Genomic DNA, 24,355 nt, shown 5'->3' on the forward strand with positions numbered 1-24,355 from the left:
CCTCTTCATGTGTGCATCTCAGTTCAGCCACTTCTGCCTTCAGGACTTCTGTTAGTTGGTCATTGGCCTTCAACCTGAAGCACCTCTCTCCAACTGTCACGAACAGTGCTTGTTGGTCCAGCTGCGCAGCATACTCTGGCTTGGACCATTCATTCAGGAGGAATTCTGTCAGGGCACATTTGAAGGATCCACTCATCAGAGACTTGATCAGCTGCTGGTCAATCTTCTGTGTTCCTGTGCCGATCTTGGTTTCGAGGCTCTCCATACCAGCATCGCTTCTCAGGTTGCGCTCCGCGATCTTAATGGATATATCAGGGTATGTGTCAACTACCCAGTCTTTGCGCGCACCAGCTGGATAACCAGATGTGATGGTGTTGAAGAGTGAAGAGGCCATTTGTGAGTATGTCATGTTAGGTGCCGTTTTTGCTGAATGGATGATGGCCATTGCGTCAAGCACCCAGGTAGCATCCGGGGGGGATACTTGTCAGCGGTTGCACATTGTCTTCTAGTGCTCTGAGCAATTTAGCCTTGACTGTCTTCACTGGACTTCCATCTGGCGTGGCGATTGAGAGTGGGAGCGGTCCAAGTGGGTAACTCAGAAGCTTCTCCATAGATAGTTCACGGCTTTGACCAATCACAAGGAGACGGCCAAACATGTCTCTTGTTGACTTCAGGACACTGGCGTGCGATGTGTCATGCCCCAGTCTCTTCTTCTTCATGGATGCGAACGTCTTCAGCTGCAGTTGTGGTAGAGTAGCGTAGAAGTCTTTGGTTCCATATTTCCCTAATCTGTCTGCTGCAAATGTCCTCAGTGATCCTACGCCTCTTTGACGAGCATCCAAAAGGTCTCGCTTTACATCTTCGGTTGCCACGTGTCCAGAAGCCAAATGGCACAGCTGCTCGTCAGATTGGAAAGGGTTTATCCAGTTCTCAATACATGCCATGATCCTCTGCACCGAATGCAATTCACACTGAATAAGCACCAGACACTATTTGCAACAGTCAACATCAAGAAATGTACTAGAATGCGAATTTCTACAATAGTTTATGATGTTAGTGACAAAACATCGTATTTTGTCATAATTTTAACAAAATTTTGATAATTTTCGCACAATTTTTTTTTTACCATTTTCACACTTTTTTATCATTTTCACACAATCTTTACATTATTTTCGCACAATTTCTAGCGAAAATATCTCCTAAAACAAAATCAAACACCTGGATTTGTATTTAATGTGTCTGTGCACTCTGAGCAAACCTAACTGCAATGTAATATGCCCACCCATCCCTAGCACAAAAAACCTATTTTTAGCGGTAAAGCGGTATACCTGGTATCAAAAATGCCCCCAAAAACTTCGAATGGACACTTTTTAGAAGGGGTAATGTTTTAAAATCATCACCTTATGGATCAATAAACAAGAAAAACACATAAAACCTATGTTGGCAGGGGGGTGCAGTAAACTTTCATTTTAGGCCCCTTCTGAGAATCAGCCCCAGGACTATTGGCAGGGGGTCATGGATAACCTTGGCAGGGGGTCATGGATAACCTTGGCAGGGGGTCATGGATAACCTTGGCAGGGGGTCATGGATAACCTTGGCAGGGGGTCATAGATAACATTGGCAGGGGGTCAGTGATAAGCTTGGCAGGGGGCTCCTCCTTCTGACTCCCCATTTATTTATCTTTCTTTCCGTATTCCTCGCACTCTGTAGCTGCTGCCAACACAATAAATTTGTTTAGGGAAGTTGTCACAGAAGGATCAAGAAAAACTGAAAACCACGGCCTGGACAGCATTTTCTCAAGTTCCACAATGGCATTGTTTCCATGGAGACCGCCATGTTGTTAAGCCGGTGCCGAGCATTCCGTTCCGTTGGAGTGCTTGTGTGATCGCTTTTAATCAAGCGAGCTGCTTGGCAAGCGGCAAGCAGCTCGCCTACGAACCGAACACACCCTGGTTATTTACTTAACACCTGTTTACACCTGTACGTACGTTATTAAAGTGTGACTGTAATTCTTGTATTTTGTACCTTTCAACTGCCTTCTGTTTATTCTTTATAGCTCTCCTTCATACCTCCCTGGTCTCTTTCGGCCTCCACATTTACACCTCGTCGGCTCGTCCGACATCATTCCGAGGGATGGCGGACAAATTGATGTCTCGCCTTGCATGTGAAAAAACCAGGGTGGGAGTTTAGAGCTGGGGTCACGATTCGCATCTAAGTCGGACAACGTAAAGGTAAATGCACGTACCTTGTCGAAGCTATCCTGTTAGACATTTTTGAAAATGGTGAGATATTCACCTTAATGCTGTCCTCAGACTCCAACATCCACAAAACAATTCGCTGCGTGTTCCTCAGAATCCTTTTCATCATCACAGAGTAACCAGTATGCCTGGAGTTGGTTTAATGGTTCGTGTGGTGGGCTTGGGATCCAAGGGTCCTGAGTTCAAATTCTGCTCAGCCATTGAATTAATACCAGGTGGGGTTGACTCAGCCCATCATCCTTCTGCGGTCGGCAAAATGAGTACCAGCTTGCTGGGATGATTGAGCCTTTGGAGTATCCTGTGTCGGAGTGGTGACCCATCCAGGATTGTGCCCAATAGCCCAGGAGACTTCTTTGGGAGCATCGTTACACTCTGTACAGAGTATGGTCCTAATGGATGGATGGATAGTAATTAGTAAGTGGTATCGTTGGGGTGGGGCCGTGGGAACCGAAAGGGCACGAATTTCAAAATTCCTTCATGGGTAGCCTCTGTCGCCTGCAGACATGGCATTAGTGAAAGCGGTTCAACTGTGCACCCCGTCTGTCTACTGTCGGCATTATAGTTAGTGGATGTTAAAGATCACATGGGGTCCTCGGTGAAGAGCAGGCGAGCCATCTCCGGCACCCTGAACACATTAACAAGCTAACCTATAGGGGGGACTGCATCACCGGCACGGCTACACTCCCAGTAAATGATGCTACCCACAGCCTTGACCGAGCGCAAATGAAAGGATGAACAAAGCACACTGATGAATCATCCTGCCAGTGAAACACAGGGATGACAGTTTACAGCTGGGTTGGGATTTCAACCCAGGTGAGACAGCTGAGAGCGAGCAAGCATACCTCAGGGCTATCTTCTGCCATGATTTGGTGATTCATTGCTTTTATAAAAATTGAATTGATCCGAGCAGCAGTTCCGACTGCTTAAAAAAAAAAAAAAAACTTTCATTTGTCCAAATTGCATATCTTTGACAGCCCGTCATCAGAAAGATGTGGCACAAGGTGCGGCCCTGTAGACCTCTCCTCGACCTCTAGAGAGTTATATGGTGATAGAGGGAGTTTGGCAGGAGAATAGCGAGGGGGGAGGGGAAAGGAAGGCAGCGTGGGGGGGTGGAAGGCGGTGTGAGGTGGGGGGAGGGGGTAGGAAGACGAGAGAGAGAGAGAGAGAGAGAGAGAGAGAGAGAGAGAGAGAGAGAGAGAGAGAGAGAGAGAGAGAGAGAGAGAGAGAGAGAGAGAGAAAGGGGGTGAGTGTGGGGGTGGAAGGTGGTGTGAGGTGGGGGGAGGAAGGCAGCGTGGGGGGGGGGCAGCACGAGGGGGTGGGGAGGAAACTGTTTGGGAATTACTTAGTTAATTAGTCCAATCAATTAATCTTCAAAGTCCTAAAACTCGTAGACTAATCATAGTTTTTGCTTCTGGTTTGGTATAATGCTTCTATGGAACAATGTCTACACCTTCTCACAGCGTTTTTTTCTTTTTCTGAATTCTTGCCCAGGAAGAAAGATAATGAGTCTTAATGAGTATAAAGTTCATTTGGGCCAGAATAAAAATAATGAATGTTAATGAATATATCCAATATCGATGAAGTCGGAACTGACCAGGGCCCACGGTCCGTATTTTGTTACAAAAGTATCAAAACACACCAGAAGAGCACACACAACTCCATGAAAACAAATCCCCAATTTTTTTTTTTTACAGCAAAAATAAGTTCAACAAAAGTTCTTTACACTTTTTACAAAACCATATTACATCACGAAAAGAAGCTCAAAACCTCATCAGAGTACCACTGATCACCCACAATGTCTGAGCTCAAAAGATAAGCTTGCTCCATGTTTACTCATACCAAAACCATACCTTTAAAGCACAAAAGCACATTTACATTTTTCCCCTTCAATTTTGCTTTCCTGGTTTTATAAATTGCCAGTTTAGCAATACCCAACAGAAAAGACAAAAACAGGAGTCCTGGTTTACTCTTGGAATTCCCCTCAATTCCATAAATAAAGACTGGAAAGGAAAAAACAAAATAGAATTTATAAAATAGCTGTTGAAGGAAGAGAAAGAGGGGTACCAATCTTTTACGTTCAACAAAAGCGTGGGTCACGTTTTCAATTAAATCACAAAACGGACAAAGAATCAGAACAGAAGAATTAAACTTATGGAGTAATGTCTGTGTGACCAGGGCTTGATGTGCGAGTCTCCAATTCAGGTCTCCTGTTCATCCAAGAGTTGGAGAACTATACATTTTATTCGAAACTGGAGTTTAAAAAAGCTCTCATTCAACCGTTTTTTTAACAGTTTTGTAAAACCAGGTATACACACCTCTAAACAGATCTTCTGGATAAGTGTTTTCCCCATGACGTGAAACACACCAATTTCCTCTAAGTTTGAGGAGAACACACCCTCTTGTTTTTTTGAGGCAATTTGAAGTTCGGGGAAGTAGAGACGTGAGTCTACCACTTCATCCACCCCAGTCCACCCGATGCTTAGTCGATGAAAGGTTTGAATTGGTGCTTTCAAGACATTTTCCACAATTCGAGCAGAACGAACGCCAATTTTTGAGGAAACTGAGCTAGCAGGTAACTAGCGTTCAAGGATGGCTCCAACAGGTCTCGCATTCTGTTTATTCCAACACTGGTGAAACAATGAATAAATGACTTGGAGGTTGAAATTCCAGAGAATAAAGGATTCCGAACTAATGGCTCATGTACAAACTTTTGGGCATCGTATGACACCTCTAAACGTTGCACTCCGAGGACTTGCCAAGCATTCAAAAGGCTCTGATGAAAAACGGGGAGCTGAGACATGTCAACGTGTTGCAGGTCGATGAGGAAGAGTTCACGGTCATATTTCAGACCTTCTGCTTTATGCAACCAGGCGTTTGTGAGAGGTCACCAAGGAACACACTCACTGTATGTACAGCAAGCACTTTATCGTCAAAATCCGAAACGCCATTATGCGACTTGGGATATGCAGCAGATTTTGACCACCCGCATTTCGGGGTCTGCAGACTACGTCTGGGCCCAGCCATTGGTGGCCACCCCAGAAAAAAAACCAGTCAGAACCCTCTGAATGCCCGTGACCAAGTATCAAGGAGGCTCGAGTGGGATAACTTTATGCCAAATAAATGGAACCACCTGGTTGTTTATGATTGATACCCGTGTCTTAAGCGAAATAAGGTGGTGCAAACTTTTCCACCTTGCCAGCTTCAATTTAAGTTTTTTCCAGGAAGTTCTCCAAAATTTTTTTTGTTGTATGATACAATTCCTAGAAATAAGCCCCTCGCAACTCCACTGCATTCCTCCTGGTAAAACAGGCAGGGACGAGGAAGCCGATCTGGGGCCGACCAAAAAAGATACATTTTTATTCCAATTAACCCTTGCAGTAGAAGCGAGCTCAAGCTGGGTGAGACAACAAGAGACCACAGAAACACCTTTTTGATTTGAAATAGCAACACAAGTATCATCAGCATAAGCTGAAACAAAGACTTTGGAGTTTTTTGAAAGAGAGACTCCGAACAGTGAGGTGCGGAGCAAAGCTAATAAAGGTTCAACGGATAGATTGTAGAGCATGCCTGATAGCGCGCAGCCCTGACGGATGCCTCGCTGAAAGGGGAAAGGGTGACAAAGACTTTTTCCCCCGAACCCTGTTCTCCTTAATACAGCAAACAAAAAAAGAATGATTAACACTGCCAAAAGCTTTGTCCGTGTTGAGGAGTGACACAGGCCACCAATTTGCGGTCTCATGCAGGTTTCCTTTCTTAGGAAGGAGTCACAAAACTGCCCTCCTGCAGCTCAATGGCAATTCACCTTGTTCAACACTCTCCTGAAAGACCTCAAGAAGAGTACGGTCGAGAATGTCGCAGAAAGCCTTATAAAATTCAGCCGGAAGGCCGTCTCGTCCAGGGGCTTTCCCATCTTTGCTATCCTTAAGCGCAGCAGTAAGTTCTCCAAGAGAAATGCCAGGCTCAAACAATTGTTGTTGATCTACCGACAGAGAAGGGAGCAGTTCAAACATCGCTTTCCTGTTCTCCTCATTCACAGTTCTTATTGCGAAGAGTTTAGAAAAATAGTCTTGTAGTTCATGCTTGATATCACTCTGGGAGGTCAACAAATCACCACCAGAAGAGTGCAAAGCATGGATTTGTTGAGAGGTCTTGACCGTTTTTTTCCAAATTGAAGAACCCTTTGTTTGGTGTGTCAAGTTAGATATTTTTGTTCCACAGTCGGACGAATGCTCCGGCCGCCCGCTCTTTCACCATTTCAGCCAGAAGGATCCTTTTCTCCGACAACTGCTGGACATTCGCATTGCTCCACTTGCCGACTGTGAACGGGACACAGAGAATAGTGAAGTGTCTCAGGATGTCTTAAGTGTTTGTCCTGATAACTAAACTTGTTCAGATGAGTTAACAGCTATGTCTGACAGTGATGGGGACATAGATAAAGGGGGAAATCCCTGTGAGTTAAATGTTAACCCCTCCCTCACAGATGAAGATGTAAGGAATGTGGAGGGGAAGGACATGGGCAAAGCAAATCTTGAAGGGTCCGTAAACAGGGCAGAACTTTCTGTTGCCACGGGATCTCTTGAGCCAAAAGTAAGTGTTCAACAAGTAATTGGGGAACACATCAGTGTTCCAGCTTTCTGCTCACAGATAAGAATATCGTTTTTTAAAGCAGATATCACACCAAAAGTGTTGCATGTGCTTTCAGAGCAGTATTGTTGGTAAAAACATTTGATTTGGGATTTTGTGCAGTCCCACCATTTTCTTAAGTTCAAGTTTGAACCTTCTTGCGACTCACATCTTTCCCAAACCATTTTAAAAGCTTCTATAAAATGTGCACTTTGTAGAAGTTTCACATTAAAAGTCCAATGTGCACTTCCACAGACATGATGAGGAAAGCCACACACCATAACAATCATGTGATGATCGGAAAACCCAGACGGCCTGATATACGAGTTCTCAACAATATTTTGTCCTCCATTAATGAAGTTGCCAAGTGGCATTTGGCCTTCTGAATGTCCGTCCAGCTGGCTGTCTGTCCATCCATGAGAGGTTTTTGTTACCGCGACAAGTTAAGAACAGGCAGAAAGGATTCAAGTCAAATTTGGTACACGTATGTATCATGATGTAAAGATAAACTGATTAGATTACGGGGTCCAGAGATCAAAGGTCATTGGTCCCGTAAAGTAAAAATTCTGTTACCGCGCTGACTTGTGAACCAGTGATCGGATTTTTATCAAACTTGGTGGGAAATGTATATTATGATGCAAAGATGAAATGATTCGATTTTGGCATCAAGAGGTCAAAGATCAGAGGTCGTGTCAGGGAACATTTGACACTACAGAACAGCTGAAGGGATATCAAACTGGGTACAAGTATGTCTAAACCTCCATCAGTGTGTCCATCCACAACAGATTATTTGTTACTGAAAGGTCAAGGGCAGAGGTCACATAAAACCCCTGTTATTGTGACACCATTGGCTATGAGATTTGAACTAAACTAGGTACATGTACCATGATACAAATGTACCTACGGATTAGATATTGAGGTCAAATGGTCGAGGTTTTTAGTCAAATTTAGAGTAAGCAAAGACTTTTGGCTGAATTTACGAAAGGCATTTAAGAGTTAGACGCGTGTCGAGTCCCTAATAGTGTGACAGTTAGCCATTCATCGTTAATTGCCAATCACTGAAGAGTGATTATCTCACGCATGATCAAAACCTCATCACAAGTCTTATTAAATAACAACGAAACTTCCACACATCGGTGAGGGTATGTTTAAGAGTGCAAACCAAAATCAAGAATCACTGCTCACCTTCACTTTTTGCCCACCTTTGGAATAAACCCCCACACTCCCTTCAATCCCACTCCTCCGTCCAGGTCTTCAAAGCAGCTCTTCACCACCATCTCTTATCTTCTCCCATCCAAAACCACGATCTTTTCTACCCTTGTTAATCCACCCCAAACCCACCTCCTTCAAATTCCCTGCTGTCCTTCGTGAAAGTCCCCGGAGTGTCCATCTTGTCTCATACGAGCCTTGACATTGTACAAATAATTTTTTTTTAAATTCGTCCACAACCATCTTTTGACTACGTGGAACGTCGGCCGAAGCCCTCACTTTTACACCTTTATTCGGTTTTCGATTTTATTCCACAACCGCTTGAGCGACATGACATACAATTTTCAACATGGGAGCCCCTGCCAACCCATGGATAATAATTTAACGAAGTTACATGATTGGATGGAAAATGTAGCCGGCATTCTAAAAAAAAAAAAAAAATCCGTTTTCTGGCATTGGTGGCAGGGTGTGTCACATAGCAGGAATAAATAGCCTCGACCTCGCTTCGCTCAGCCTTGGATGAATAAAATTTTATTAAAATGCATTGGTACCATTTTTTGTGGTCACCCTGTTTATGATGTAAAAATAATGGGATTTTCTTTTAAAAAGATTAAATTGGAAAGGTACATTTTATCGTTGCATCCATAAGTGTTGACACAATTAAATGGCGTTATCTGGGGTTCGTAAAGGGGATCATTTATGGATGACATGGAGGGTGAGGACCCAAGAAAGCAATGCACAGAGACAACCAAATATGTTTCCATTGCAAGCATCTTGTGTGCCATAGTGCGTTTCAAATCAATGCCAAATACAAATTATATTTATGCAAACAAAAAAAATATAAGTTAAACGTATGGTGGTATAAAATATTGGAGTGCCTTTACATTTCTCATTATCATCGCATTTTGAGATTTTCCCCCGACTACAAAGCTGAGGCTGAGATTCCAGCTTTGAACCCCGTAATGCGTGTTGATTTATTGATGTTGAAATCGTCACTGTCCTACACGGCCACATAATTGCTGGATGTGGGCTATCCAAATATATATATATGTATGTATATATATATATATATATATATATATATATATATATATATATATATATATATATATATATATATATTGTTGCGGATTCGGCGGTGGCAGGTAATTCAGACGAGTGCGTCAATCACTGTCTGTAACCAGTTTGGATTTCCGCACCCTACTCTCGACAGCCAATTGTTACAGATTCGGCACCACCCTAACCACCGCCGTCTCCGGGGTAATAACGTCGGCTGGTTCGGCATAGGTCTCGTGTCACGCGTCTCGAATCGCGATACCAACGTACCCCCGGACCTTACCAGTTGGGGAAATAGACCCCGGTTACAGACTGGTTTTGTCAGATACCGAGCGAATTCTGCCAGTCAGTAACAATTTTGGTTTTTATATCTAAATCGAGCGGATCGTTTCTCGGCGCGGCACAAATTAATTCAAAGTGGCTATATATATATATATATATATATATATATATATATATATATATATATATATATATATATATATATATATATATATATATATATATATATATACATATACATACATATACATATACACATACACATACACATACATAAACCGAGCGTAGTGGCGTGCGCCTGTAATCCGGCTACCCGGAGGCTTGGGTTGGAGGATCGCTTGAGGACGGGAGCCCTGCACTGGGCTGCGCTATGAGAGGGTGTAGGGCAGCCCAGAATCATGGTGAAACCCAATCCTTATCCCTGTGTCGTAAGAGGCGACCAGGGTTGCGTCAGGAAGGGCATCCGGCGTAAAACCTGTGCCAAGTCAGTATGCGGATCATAACGGATGATCCGCTGTGGCGACCCCTAACGAGAGCAGCCGAAAGACGAACAACATATATACATACATACACAGGGTGATTCAGAAGTAGCACCCGATTTCTGTCAGTTGATTGTTTGTTTGCCATTTGTATTACAGTGTACAAGAAGGTAGAAATAAATGAATGACATGTTTATCTAACCATTTATTCACGAAAAAATTATTACGGAACTGTACCAAGCTGTTTTACTTGCAATTTTCAAAGTGCCCTCCCTCGTGATCGATGCACAATTGCAGCCGAGCAGGCACAGAGCAGCACACACGTCTGCAGAGTTCGATATCAATTTCCTCAAACTTTGCAGTGATTTGAGCCTTCAATTCCTGAATGGTACGAGGTTTTTCACGATAAACAAGGTCTTTCATGAGCCCCCAAAGAAAGAAATCTGGAGGTGTAAGGTCTGGGGAGCGTGCCGGCCACTCGATCGGACCGCGGCGGCCGATCCACTTTCTGGGAAAGTTTTCATCAAGGCACTGACGAACATAATGTCCATAATGAGGTGGAGCTCCATCATGCTGGAAATAACAGTTATGATCTTGTACCCTGGGCCAAAAGAAGGTTTGCAGCATATCCAGGTAAATTTCTGCAGTGACAGATCCCTCAAAGAAAAAGGGTCCAATTATCCTGAATGGAGATATGGCTGCCCAAACTGTCACTCCAGGTAAATTTACCTCCTCAACTGTCACGCTTGGGTTATTCGCAGCCCTGTAGACACAATTGTGTCTGTTAATTGTGCCATGAACCTCAATTTGGTGCAAATTCAGTAACCTTCCAAACTCGCAGCAATAACCTGCAAAACAAAATCAAAAATAAATAAATTACGAAAGTTAATAATCTGCAAGAGAATTATTAACAACATGACTTCCCAGAAAGAATCTGACAGCCGAAAAAAACAGAAATTGGGCGCTACTTTTGACTCACCCTCTATATATATATATATATATATATATATATATATATATATATATATATATATATATATATATATATATATATATATATATATATATATATATATATATATATATATATATGCACACACATATATCATATGCCTGGTGTTGGCTTAATGGTTAAGGTGGTGGGCTTGGGATCCTAGAATCCTGAGTTCAAATACCACTCAACTGTTGAATTAATACCAGGTGGGGTTAACTCGGCCTGTCATCCTTTCAAGGTCGGCAAAATGAGTGTCAGCATGCTGGTATACTGTGTTGGAGTGGCGACTCATCCAGGATTGTGCCCAATAGCCAAGGAGACTGCTTAGGTAGCACCAACGCTCTGCACAGAGGATGGTCCCAATCTCCTCCTACATAATCAATATTTAATCATCACCACAAATGAGTATTGGCTTGGATACTATTACTGTCTCAAACTTCCAGATTATATGTCGCAAAATAGGAAGAGGTGATACATACACAATATCTCATGCATTTTCTGGCCTAAGCTAACAATTTAGTTTGGCCAATGTTAGCAGTCATCATACATACATTCACTTATTGGCCGACATTGGGCTAATTAAACAATTTCACTTGGTCTAACATTGGTTGATGAACAGCATCAGAGAAGAAAATGTTCCTCAAATTATGACTTTTGAGCCAATGTTCAAAATTAATGGTACACTACTTCGCTAATATCTTAACAATGTGACACGAAACATCCATAAAAAGAAACTCATTTATTCATCATACATCATCATGCACAACACAATCATAGCCATCGAAAATGTGGAATGACCATGCAAATTTCAAACATACAATCTCCCTTTCTCAAAGATAGTTATCAATTTATCAACAAAGAAAAGGGCAATTTAATATTAACCCCAAATTAGGCCAAAAAAAAAAAATGTTGCATTGGCGTAATGGGTCACTGAAAAATAGGGTAGGTCGGTCGGGATCTTTTTTTTTTTTTTTTTTTTTTCCTAATAAATCCCTCCCAAAATCTCCCCCGGCTCGAGTACCACCCTTTTTGTCGGCGGGTTCTGTCCGAAACACTTCCGGGTTTTTGCGATCGCGATCGCAATCAACAAGATACTTGAAAACGATAGCAAAACAACAAAAATAGCAATAAAATAGGGTCGGCAAAATTTTTCGTTTTTTTTTTTTTTTTTTTGCTATCTAGCAAAAAAACAAAAAAAAAACGTAGGGTCGGCGGAATTTTTAGGGTCGGGCGGGTTACGCCAATGCAACATTTTTTTTTTTGGCCTTATGCACGAACTAAATAAAATGTAAAGAAATGTGTGGCTTTATTCAAATTTACAACAATACTCCACGATAGAATGTGTCAGTTGTCAGTGTCAGTTGTTCAATTTAATTTGGTTAAATCACTGTCTGCATAGTGTGACAACTGACACTCAGAGCTTCATCTTCTGTTTGCCAAGTAAGTTTCAGATTGCTTCTTCTCAGCATGTTGTTTTCTTCCACCATTACAGTCCTTTGTAGATTTCAGCCAATCTCTGAAAGGCACATCAACTGTTGCATGAGTGGCGTTGGACAATGGACAGGCAGGGATTTCTACGGACAGCTTCTGAACAACAACAAAAAGTACAACTAAATTATTCAGTCACAATGTCATATATATATATATATATATATATATATATATATATATATATATATATATATATATATATACATATATATATATATATATATATATATATACATATATATATATATATATATATATATATATATATATATATATATATATATATATATACATACATACATACATACACACACACACAAATAATCAAACTGCAAATATGAGAGATTATATGTAATTTGGATTGGAAAAACAATTTTCATTCTTATTCTGAAAATATCTCAAAAAGATAATCAATATCTCTTGATATTCACGTAATATTTCGTTTGAACCCACTGTGCTATGGCAATTTCAAATGGTGAAAACAAAGCCCATCATGTTTGAAGATAAAGAACATGTTTTGGTCAATCCTTTCACTCAGTATTTCAGTCTATTTTTAACCATTTCAGGATGAGGATGTAAACACTTTTTGTACCCTTCACCTTCAGATTTTTTTTGGCCTGCTCAACCATGCCTTGACTTAGAAAAGGGCACAACGAATTCTTTTTGATAAAGTTTTGTTTTTTCCACTTTACTCACTCATATTATTGAATGCCTTTTCATCATACATACGAATCACTGGGTACATTGCAATGTTTATAAACACCTTGAGACGGCAGCGTTTGTGACTTTATTTTATTTCCGCACATGCCATAAGCTCTGGAATCTCTAAAACCAAGCCAAATTTCAAAATTTAAGCTCCAGAATTGAACATAGCAGCAGTTCCGACGACTAAAAACGAGTGTTCATTTGTCCAATTCAGACATATTTGATATTTCAGGTGTCTCTGGGAAGTTGTACGGTTGATATGACAGTTCGGAGATTGCTATCACTTGCCAATCAATTAATTAATCAATCAATTAATTGTTAATTAAATTAAAAATCAAAAAATTGTTTTTGCCAAAGCACGTCTTCACTTTTGTACCTAAATTTCAGCTTTCTAGCTCAAAGGATGGCTGAGATATTGCCTGGACAAACAACAAAGAAAATAATTAATCAATGGATTGATTAATCAATAAAAAAAAATTTTAAACCATGAAAGGCAAATCTCTTGGTCACTTTCGTTTCCAAGTGTCAACTTCAGAGTTCAAAAGGTGCCTGAAATATTGCCCAGATGAGAAATAAAATAAATAAGTAAATAATAAATCGATAATAATTAAGAAAATAATCAATTAAATGATTCAATAAAACACAGGATATATAATATGATTAAGAAATCAATATTTCTCATAAATGTCATGTCAATGACAAGAGCAACAGAACTACAACGGTCTTGTGATGAAAGAAAGATTTTAAAAGACTACTTTTGACGAAGGATAAATGATAAGACTCATACGTGTGACTCCCCATCTCTCCCCAGTTGCACCTGTCCATACCTTCCAGGTCGCAGGGACTTTGGATGTCATTTTGTACTTCTATTGCTTCCTCTGCATTCCCACAGGAAAAGATTACCAATCAAAAACGTTCGTGTTGGTATTTTCGATAAAACACAGGATGATACACGGTATCGTTAAGAAATCAGCATTGCTCATGAATATCTAACAGCTGCAGAACTACAATGGTCAAGTGATGAAAAAGATTAGAAGACTGTACTTTTGACAATGGAGAAATGATAATACCGTAGTGTCCAGGTCAATTAACACCAAAGCTGCACGGATGAGCTGAACTGGCGTTTTACTCCCTCAGACGACGTTCCGAATTCATGGCGGACAACACGCGTGGGCGTCGTGAGGAGAGACACGAAAACCTTCAAGCTTTTATTCCTGAAACCACAATAAAAGGAACAAGGGAAGATTGACCGGCGGAGAGATACGATGGTGGGTTGTGATGGGGAAGAAAGGGGACACGGAATCAATGATAAATAATTATGTACAATGTGAATAAAAACTTTAGTGCCAAACACCAAACTTAGTCACTGAAGGGGAAAGGGGGCAAAAAATCCAGGGGACTCAGCTCTGGTGGTAATGGGTGGAAGCACAGGCGATGAGACGGAGCACATGGGCAGGTCGCCAAAATGGGCAGAGGCAAGGAGGCAGGACGAACAGGCACAGGAAGACCTCCTCAGAGAAAGCTCTCGTCTTTTTCCTCAACTCCTCACACGGCGATGGTTCTCTCTTCAGGCTCGCGCACAAAAACTCCCAGCCGTGTTCTCCTCAAAACAACTGCCAGATTTGGCTCCTCCCTCGTCTCTCTCAGGATAATGCTCTGCCCCTTGGAGGTGATCCATAGCTCCGCCCGCTGGGAGGCGTCAAATGCTCTTCCCCTCGCTCTCGTGCAGAGTCTCCCGGCGCCCATTTGTTCGACGTTGACAAAGAGGTGAGACGCACAATTTTCATCACCATAATCCCTTAAGAACTATCATCACGCACCACCCCCTACATGGTGCACATTCAAACATGACACCCTCAAGCTGACATGTCCTAACCGATTACATCAAACAGGGCCCAACTACTTGTACATGGACCATGCCATTGTACACATTTCTATCTTGTCCATGGGAAATCTAACCCCCTCCCCTCACCCCCCCCACAAAAGGAGACTTTGGATGTCAGTTTGGCCTTCCATTGCTTCTTGTGCATTTCCACAGGAAAATGTTTTCAAAAAAAAATCAAAAATTTTGTGTTTGCATTTTCGATAAAACACAGGATACGTGACATCATAAAGACGTCAACATTGCTCGTGAGTGTCATACTACTAAGAAGAGCAACAGGACTACAATGGTGGAGTGAAGAAAAAAAAAGGTTAAACAGTACTTTTGACAATGGAGAAATGATGAGACTCATCCTTATGGCTCCTCCCCAGTTGCACCCGTTCGTACCTTCCAGGTCGCACAGACTTTTGGACGTTGTCTTCACCTTCCACTGCTTCCTCTGCATTACCACAAAAATATTATCAATCAAAAAATTTTGTGTTACTATTATCAATGAAACACAGGATACATGAAATGATTAAGAAATCAACATTGCTCGTGAGTGTCATGTCAATGATAAGAGCTGCAGACAGACCTAAAATGGTTTAATGGTGAAAAAAGGTAAAGCATTCGCTCCACAGGTTGGTTGCTGCCGAGACAGTAAATAAGCACTTTTGGGTCGGGGCAGTCCCTGTTACAATGTTTTGAACATGGATAAGTTTAAATGGACTTCACAAAGTCTGATAATTTAGCATTACATTAATCTGCATTCATGCACTATTCTGCAATATCCTGGTGTTTGTGGAACTTTTGTTAATTGTCAATAAACTTGATCCTCTAATGAAGATCCATGGTTCTCCAATAGTGGTTTCGAAAATGCAAAACAATATTTTTATACCTCTTCCTCAGTGCTTCTCCTTCCCATCTTTCCTCTTCCATCTTTTTTTTTGTATCTATGATTGAGGATCATATATACAAAAACGAGGCTCTCAAGTTGCTTTGAAGTCTCCTGCAGAGAGAGAGATAGGGGTGCAGGTGAGAGAGAGGGTGAGAGAGTGTGTGTATGTGTGTCTGTATGTGTGTGTGCACCCAATTTAAGCTGCAAAAAAGTATGGATCTTTTCCACCCATGGTGGGTTAAATTCATCTGAAGTCACAAGACGCATTGCTTTTATTATGAGCTTAAAATGAGCATGAAACAAATATTTTTCATCAATTTGAAGCATGTGAAATGGAATCAAGGACATGCAGCATTTGCAAGGAGTTTTGTGGCCTTCAGACAAAGACTTGAAGCATTTACCAAAATCGATGCTGTCCGTGAGGGATACATGAAATATTAAACCTGTGCGATAACTTTGCAGTTTCTGGATACAAAGCATCATGAGACATGCGAATTCAATTGAGTGAAATGTACTCATGAAATGCAAGGTTGATTTTTCTCAAATGTTCATCCGGGTTCTAAATTTAAGCTTATTATCTTGGTTATTACCTCTGCCACTGAAGGTGAATGAGGTTATATTATGTTTTCACCCCTCTCTCTATATATATGTCTGTGTGCAGAATATCTCAAAAAGTTGTGGACGGATCCAGATGAAATTTGGTGGGCAGGTTGGGTGTGTGACGAGGACGAACACTCATAAGATTTTCTTGAAGATCTACATCCAGATCCGACTACGAGAATTTTTAAGTGATTCTTCACCTTTGAGAGATTGCGCTAAACTAATATATAGCACAATATCTCAAAATTGTATTGGGTCCGATATGTTCTTGTGGATCAGGCATTACATGGCGGAGGTTTGAGCTCTACCAAATGCCCTTCTGGTTCAATATTAGATAATATTTGCGAATTATAAATGCGCTCTTATTATCTAGTGTGTGTACTATAAATTATGATAATAATTCACTACCAATGCTGATGATGGCAAAAAATTATGTCCACCTTGAGAATAATTTTTGATTGTTCTAATTTAATGAAATTTCATCATGCTGTCATGGACCCAGAGTTTGAACAGAGATAAAATTGCTGTCAACATCTCTTCTCGCCTGAAGAAATTGTGTGAAAGCATTGGAAGAAAGAAATGTATGTTTTAAGATTGTGAGGACAGAGCACATGAATTTCTGATTTATTATCCCCTTTGGCCCAAGTTGTTCCTCGATTCAGTAAGCATGAGAAAGGTTCTTTCACTTGAAGCAAACTGCATCATTGTATCTCTTTTAATTATATTTTATTACGGTTTTGACTTGGAACAGAAATTTGTGGACACCCTCGAGACAACATGATCATACCCAAAGGGATTGATGTTACAATTGAAGCTAAACAACTCAAAGTATATTAATACAAAAAAATTTGTATTACGATTAATCGTTGGCACGATGTTATTGGTGAAGCCAAATTCCAAACATCTTCCCTGTGTGCTCAAATGCTTATCGCTTGTGTGTCAAAAACAAAGTTTGGCAAATTGGTCATCACATGTATAACCATATTGAAAAGAAATGTAAAACAGAGAATGAACCAAAAAATACAAGTTCAACGAACATCTAACTTGATATGTTCAGCTGTCTCTTCAGAAATCGAAGATATTCCTCACCTTATTGTAATCCAAACAAAAGGAATGTAAATATTGAATTATCCACAAATATGAAAAATAAATGTGCACATTTTCCCCATTTGTAATGACCAACAGTGGAGGAAATAATTTTATTTAGGATCTGTGTACCGTTGGAGGATCACTCGGCCTCAATGTTTATGATAATGATGGAAATCTACCAACTGCACTCACCTCCTAACTCTCCCCCCTTCCTCTTTTGGGTCTCAGACGGCTTCTCACTTGATGTAGGAAACGTCTAAAACGGCCTCTATCATTTTTAGAAGTTCCTTCTGAAAAGTTTTTATCCTGCAAATGATAAAGCACTTGCATGACTCACAAAGTATAAAAAGAATCACACCTTTAGCAGTTGGTGTAAATTAAAGCAGACAACACTCATTGTAATAAAACACAGAATTCCAAACTTGTAAACAAATGATCACATATCAAATGTCTCTTAAGTCAAGGCTGCCATGATAGCTTTTATGGATACACACTCACCTTTGAGTTGTTTAGCCTGGATTAGAACCTCTGATGAGCTATTGCTGGAACCCTGGTTAAATTCCAAATTGCTACCCTCATCTACAGGGGGCACTGCATCAGCGGCACCATGCACCTCTGTAAATTATGCTATCAACAGCTATGTGCTGCATATGAAAAGAAGAAGTAAGTTTCTTAAGTCAATTCAACATGGACAAGTTAAGCATAACACATCTATCGGCAATGTAGCAGATGCGTATGTATAGATATGGTGGAAATAGTGTTCCCTTTGGTGACAAATCATCTTCTTTATTTTCTTCATCCTATAATAGAACCTATTCAAAATTATGATCAGGATGATTTGTGGTGATCAATGACATTTATTTCTAAAATGACAAAAATGATTCGGTGCATTTCCAAGAACGTGCCGCAGCACATTGCCCACCGAAAGGGTACTCCCACCCGGAGGGCAAGAGCGCTCACTGGTTCTGAACAATGGTATAAAGTGCCCAAGTGTAAAATAAACTATGCTATCTATCAATAACAAGTGAAACATTAGTTTATACAGTTATTTGCAGCCAAAGAACTATAATTTCTTTCTCCACTGATATATCCTCTAATCGATAGAATTCCCAAACCTGACAAACCCCAAAACCGACACACTTCATCTCAAAGTATTTATTTGCTCGTTTAGTTATTAAAATTAATTACCTTCTCGTTCTGCTTTTCTTCACCATTGGAAAACCCTTGAGATGTGGGGAAAAAAGTAAACGAGAAAGAGGTTCAACAAAAAAAATGTTCATGAGAAATAAGATTCAACGATTACAACAGGAACAACAAATTTAATTAACAAAGAAATACTTTATGATCTTCTTTTTCTGAGATATACACGCATTCTACTCCAATATGCATTTATCTGTTTGTGCTCCATTTATAGCAGGTAAATGAAACTGAATTCAATGAAGAAACACAAATGACTTCATATCAATGTGGTTTTCAAAACATCTCGACTATGATTTCGTGTTTCTGATTCTCATATTGTTCACTTAAATCAACTGGATATATAAAACTAGAACGGCACTGCGTGGAGCGCATACCTCCGCCAGGCTGAACAGGTTACATTTTGTATCTCACTGAAATGTCAGATCTGGATCTGGATCTTCAGCAAAATCTAATCATTTCGTCCTTGTCACACACCCAACCTGTCCACCAAATTTCGTCTGAATCTGTCCACAACTTTTTTGAGATATCCTGTTCCTATACAAACAGACAGACCGACAAGGGTGAAAAGATAACCTCTCTGTCCATCTTCGGTGGTGCTGGACAGGCTCCACTGTGGGATCAGGTCCACTTTCAGTGGCGGAGGTAATAAATAATACATATCGTGACATTTACGATGCTATAAATTTATGATACTCACTTGCATTAATTCAGTACAATCAGTTTGAAAAATTAAGGAATGTGAAAGTGAAGTGTGACAAATGTGCATTCCATCAAATTAGAATCCATCGTGTTTTTGTAGCATCACAATCAATGTGGCAAAACAATTATCAAAGCCCAATTTTGTCAGATAATCCTGTTTCACCAGCCTTTCTTTAACAACTGCCCCTCATCACATCACTTCACTTCACTTCATGTTGTTGTATCGGATAGTAGGTATTCCTGGTCTTCACAACATTGATGGAGTACAATATGAACTTTACTCCATTTTCACTTGGAAGTGATTTGGAACTTGGAAGACAAGGCTTGAATGGCACTGGTGGAACCTTTGGCTCTATCAGGGGCTATAAAGCCTTGTCTGAAAGACTTCCACTGTTGGTGCTGCCACAACATTTGTGGAAAGGTTGTTCCATTAATAGAGCACCCTCTGACGAAAAACCTTGTTCCTGGCATCAAGTCTGGATCTCCTCTTGGACAATTCCAGAGAGTGTCCTCACATTTCTGAGAACAAGTGGTTTATTGCCACCCGTAGTTTCCCATAAAGGAGCTTGTACACCAAGGTCATATAACCCTTGTGGCACCCATAATACAGGCAGTTAAGATTTGAGGTTTCCAACATCCATTAATGTGGGAGTCCTCACATTTTTGGGATGAGTCCAGTCTCCTGCCTCTGAACCTTCTCAATTTACTTATTTATATCTCGTATACCAGAGGTTGTTCCCAGAGTGGATCCTGTCCAGGGTGGCGAAGACAATTGGTCGTATTGTCACGTCGATGGGTCTGACTCATGTCACCCATCGTGCCAGGTGCTTTTGCTCCTCCTGAAGATCGCTAAACTTAACAAATTCACTTTGTGTTCAATTAACTGTCCTTTACCATTTACAAAACCTCAAGGATCGTTCCAATCAGAGGCCAAACTTGGCGGCACAACGTGTGGGAGGCCAATACAAGGGCAGGAAAACGTCATTTATAGTTCAAATGTGGTTTATTTAAATAAAAAAAAGATGTGGAGAAAAGGATCGACAAGATGCTATAAAAAACGGGAGTCACCAAGTGATCAACAGACATAATTAGGGATGAGGGAGGACGTGTTGGTATTCCTGCTAGTGAAAATTACAAGTTGAGTGGTAATTGATATGAGTTCGGCTGCAATCTCAATAACAGTTGGTGTTGGCTTAGTGGTTAGGGAGGCTGGCTTTGGATCTTAGGGTCATGAATTTGAGCCCCATTTTCCACTGAATTAACACCAGGTGGGGTTGACTGTACCTATCATCCTTCCGAGGTCAGCAAAATGAGTGACAGCTTGCTGATATCCTGTGTTGGAGTGGTGACCCGTCCAGGATTGTGCCCAATAACCAAGGAGACTGTAAAGGCAGCACCAACACTCTGGACAGAGTATGGTCCCAATGGATGGATGGATGGATTTTCCTTTGTTGAGCATATCTGTCAGTAATAAGTTCCTGAAGCATAAAAAGTAGCAGAGATGGGCAAGACTATCTGCAGTAAACCCAGGTTGGCAGTCGGGAAAGAGGTTGTGTCCCATCGTAGTAAATAGGAGCATCTCTCACCATTCTCTGCATAATTTTCGCTGCCACAGACATCAGACTCACTGTACAATATTTTCTGTTAGCCTCTTGCTACCTTTCCTCTGTGTGGGCGTTATGTAGCCAATTTTCCACTCCTGAGGCTTGCACCATCACCAATTAACTTTTGGAAGATTATTTTCAGGGGCTTTGTAATGCTAGAAACTGTTTCCCTCAAGCAATATGGGTGTAGGGTAGGCCATCTGGTCTAGTGAAATTCCTGCAGTGTATATTCTGAAGCTTCTTCCTTTCAATCACTTCTGAATGGAGTATCTCACTCAGATATGGGCCCGCATAACGATGCTTTAGGGTTGGCTGGTTGGCAAGATCTTCCTTAGCTGGTGGACTTCCCACTTATCCTGTGCCACTGCCCCTCCCAAAAGTGCTTATTTACTGTCAAGGCAGGAACCAACCTCGCTGGAGATATTGCTTCATGGATTAGCCGAACGATCTACAATTTGCACAAATGATCTCTGACTTTGCCCGAGCTGATAGGATGGCCTCGACGTATGCACACACACCTTGAACTTTCCAGCCTGGGTTCAAATCCTGACCCAGCTATAAACTTTCATCCATGTGTTTCACAGGCACGGTGATTCATTAATGTGTGTGCCATCACTCAGATGGATGTTAATCTGGCGTCCTGTGTGCCGACATTAGTTGGTTGGCGTTAAAAATTCCTTGGTGTCCTTCGCGAAGGGTGATCAAGCTATCTATAACCGGAACCATGGCCAAATTCCAGATGCCTGCCCTAACACTGGTTGAACGTCAGGCCTTGGCCAACTGGATTGTGAAAGACTTGGGCCTAAACTTCCCTTGTTAACCCCACAAGAATGTTGGAATAATTGTTTCCATTATATGGAAGAAGAAAAAGAAGATGATAATCTCTGTGCTAACCTCCAATCACAACCTGTACCGCACTGTCCACATCTTACCCAAACATATCCACTGTGTCCTGGACTCTATCCTCACCCGAGAAGGTACAGCTTGTTTTGCTTGGCCTTGACCCTGCTTTGACAATTGGTCCCACGGTGGCATTCAATGTTATTCAGTTCACAGAGTCAGGCTGGAGTCAGACTGGATCCCAGAGGCGGATTAAAATTGTTTGGGGCCCTGGGCACAAAAAATATTTTGGCCCAAAATGCCCCCCCAAAAAGGGGACTCCATGTTATTTTCCCCAAAGAAGGCCCCAAAAAGAGGACACTTATTTGCCACCCCAAAAAATGACTCACCCCCCCCGCCCAAAATGAGAATGATTCCCACCCCCCCAAAGGACTCCATGTTATTTCGCCCCCCTCCCCCCCAAAAAAGAAGACTCCATGTTGTTCATTGGGTTCATGCATGATCCTCACGTGCCTCTGCCCAGGACCCACAATGAGCCCGGGACCCATGATTAGTTTGGCACCTTGGGAATAGGCCCTGCATGCCGATGCATTAATCTGCCACTGCAAGAGCCAAGCTCAAAAGGTTCTTATTTCCTCGTTGATTCTGCTGCATGGTGGAAAGAGACAGTGGAAATCTCATTCATCCATTCACGCATGTTAGAGGATGATTCATTTGACTAGTTTATGGGTGCTCATGGTTACTCCCGCTGGAGAAAATAACTCGTCTCGATGAAGGTGCAAAAGGCCAACTGCTGGGCCATAACACTCCCTTCAAAGCTTGTCCCAAATTGTGAGTGACCGCTGCACGGATGAACTTTGCAGTGCCCTATTTGTGCCAAAGAGATGACGTGCCCATAGCCAATTGGGATCAGGCGCCCCATCTGTCCCGTCCCATAATACCAAGCCATACGGCACTTCCTGGGCAGCGGTGCCATGCCCATTCATTTGCGATTGCTCGGCATGATGGGAACACCGCCTTGAAGGATGGCACACCTGCTGCATATGGGTCCTCACACAATAAACAGGTTCTGATTGGACCCAGCCAATCTGAATTTGGACTCCGATTTAGCTGTCCTTTGAAGAGCTGGTAATTACCCCATGATGAATAAAGCTTTGAAAAGACAGTATTTTTGATGTAAAAAAGGAAAAGCCCATTAATTTATGACTCCTTGTCTCTCCCACACCCCAAACCAACGGCACCCTTTCATACCATCCAAGTTGCAGGAACTTTGGATGTCATTTTGGGCCTCTTTTGCCTCCTCTGCATTACCACAGAGAAATTATTTCAAAAAAAAATCAAAACCTTTTGTGTTGACATTATCAATAATCACAGAATGATACAAGATATCGTTAAGAAATCAACATTGCTCATGAATGTCATGTCAATGATAAGAGCTACAGAACTACAATGGTCTTGTGATGAAAAGAGGTTCGAAGACAGTACTTTTGACAATGGAGAAATGATAAGCCTCATACTTATGACTCCCTATGTTTACGCATTCCCTCCCCGGTTACACCCACCATACCTTCCAGGTCACAGGGACTTTGGATGTTGTTTATGCCTTCCACTGCTTCCTCTGCATTACCACAGGAAAAGATTACCATTCAAAAACTTTTGTGTTGGTGTTATTTATAAAACACAGAATGATACAAGATATCATGAAGAAATCAACAATGCTCATGAGTGTCATGTCAATGATAGGAACTACAGAACAACCATGGTCTTGTGATGAAAAACGATTCGAACACTACTTTTGACAATGGAGAAGTGAGAAGCCTCATACTTATAACTCCCCATGTCTCCACATTCCCTCCCCAGTTGCACCCATCCATACCTTCCATGTCGTAGGGATTTTCAATCTCGTTTTGGCCTTCCACTGCTGAATATGCATTAAGGGGCTGTCACACCTTGACGATTTAGCCAGCGTATGTAGACGTATGAAAAATTTGTTTAAAACGCTGGCACACGTCGAATACGTTATGGGTAAGTTTTGTATTCCTTAAGAGCACGCTGAAGCACGCTGGCATACGTCGTAGTACGCCGAGCTCGTCGACAAATTTTAACATGCTCAAAAATTTTCGACGTATGCCAGCGTATGACTCGCACATTCCGCATACGCTGGCCATAAGTTGTAGGCACGTTACGCGATCGTCGACACACGTTACTTGTAAGTCGAAACACGTCGAGGTAATGTTTAGCGTACCCGAAACTTATTTCTAACCTATGAGTAACGTGCTTTGAGCCTATGAGTAACATATCTCCAACGCATATTGACATATGTAGACGTATTTGATTGACGTCTTCCGGACGACCACAGAACTTACTGAACGTGTTTTTAACTTACAGCTACCGTATAATGGCGTATTGGCAGCGTTTAGGGGAATTCCTATTCAAGGTCTGCCTCATAGAAATTAGGAGTCCTGTT

At 41.4% G+C, this 24,355-nt stretch overlaps 1 protein-coding gene across 4 annotated transcripts in view; it reads right to left on the reverse strand.

The window, feature by feature from the left end:
* Positions 1–11,641: 11,641 nt before the first annotated feature.
* LOC147031303 (calcium/calmodulin-dependent protein kinase type 1-like) overlaps positions 11,642–24,355 on the reverse strand; it is a 46,127-nt gene continuing 33,413 nt past the window's right edge. For 3 of the 4 annotated variants that reach the window (XM_085861437.1, XM_085861447.1, XM_085861418.1), the window contains exons 12-16: positions 23,456–23,506; positions 18,734–18,768; positions 17,738–17,851; positions 15,857–15,967; positions 15,301–15,418 (exon numbers count right to left, since the gene is read on the reverse strand). In XM_085861437.1, coding sequence (XP_085717563.1) covers positions 17,741–17,851; positions 18,734–18,768; positions 23,456–23,506 — 197 coding nt within the window. In that variant the 3' untranslated portion in view covers positions 15,301–15,418; positions 15,857–15,967; positions 17,738–17,740. Of the gene's footprint in view, positions 12,418–13,924; positions 13,976–14,167; positions 14,312–15,300; positions 15,419–15,856; positions 15,968–17,737; positions 17,852–18,733; positions 18,769–23,455; positions 23,507–24,355 lie in introns of those variants that run through there. The other variant, XM_085861428.1, reaches the window with a different exon arrangement.

Source organism: Eptatretus burgeri, chromosome 2 (assembly GCF_056783735.1).
Source record: "Eptatretus burgeri isolate ZD-2024b chromosome 2, Ebu_testis_v1, whole genome shotgun sequence".
NCBI classification, from domain to species: Eukaryota; Metazoa; Chordata; class Myxini; order Myxiniformes; family Myxinidae; genus Eptatretus; species Eptatretus burgeri.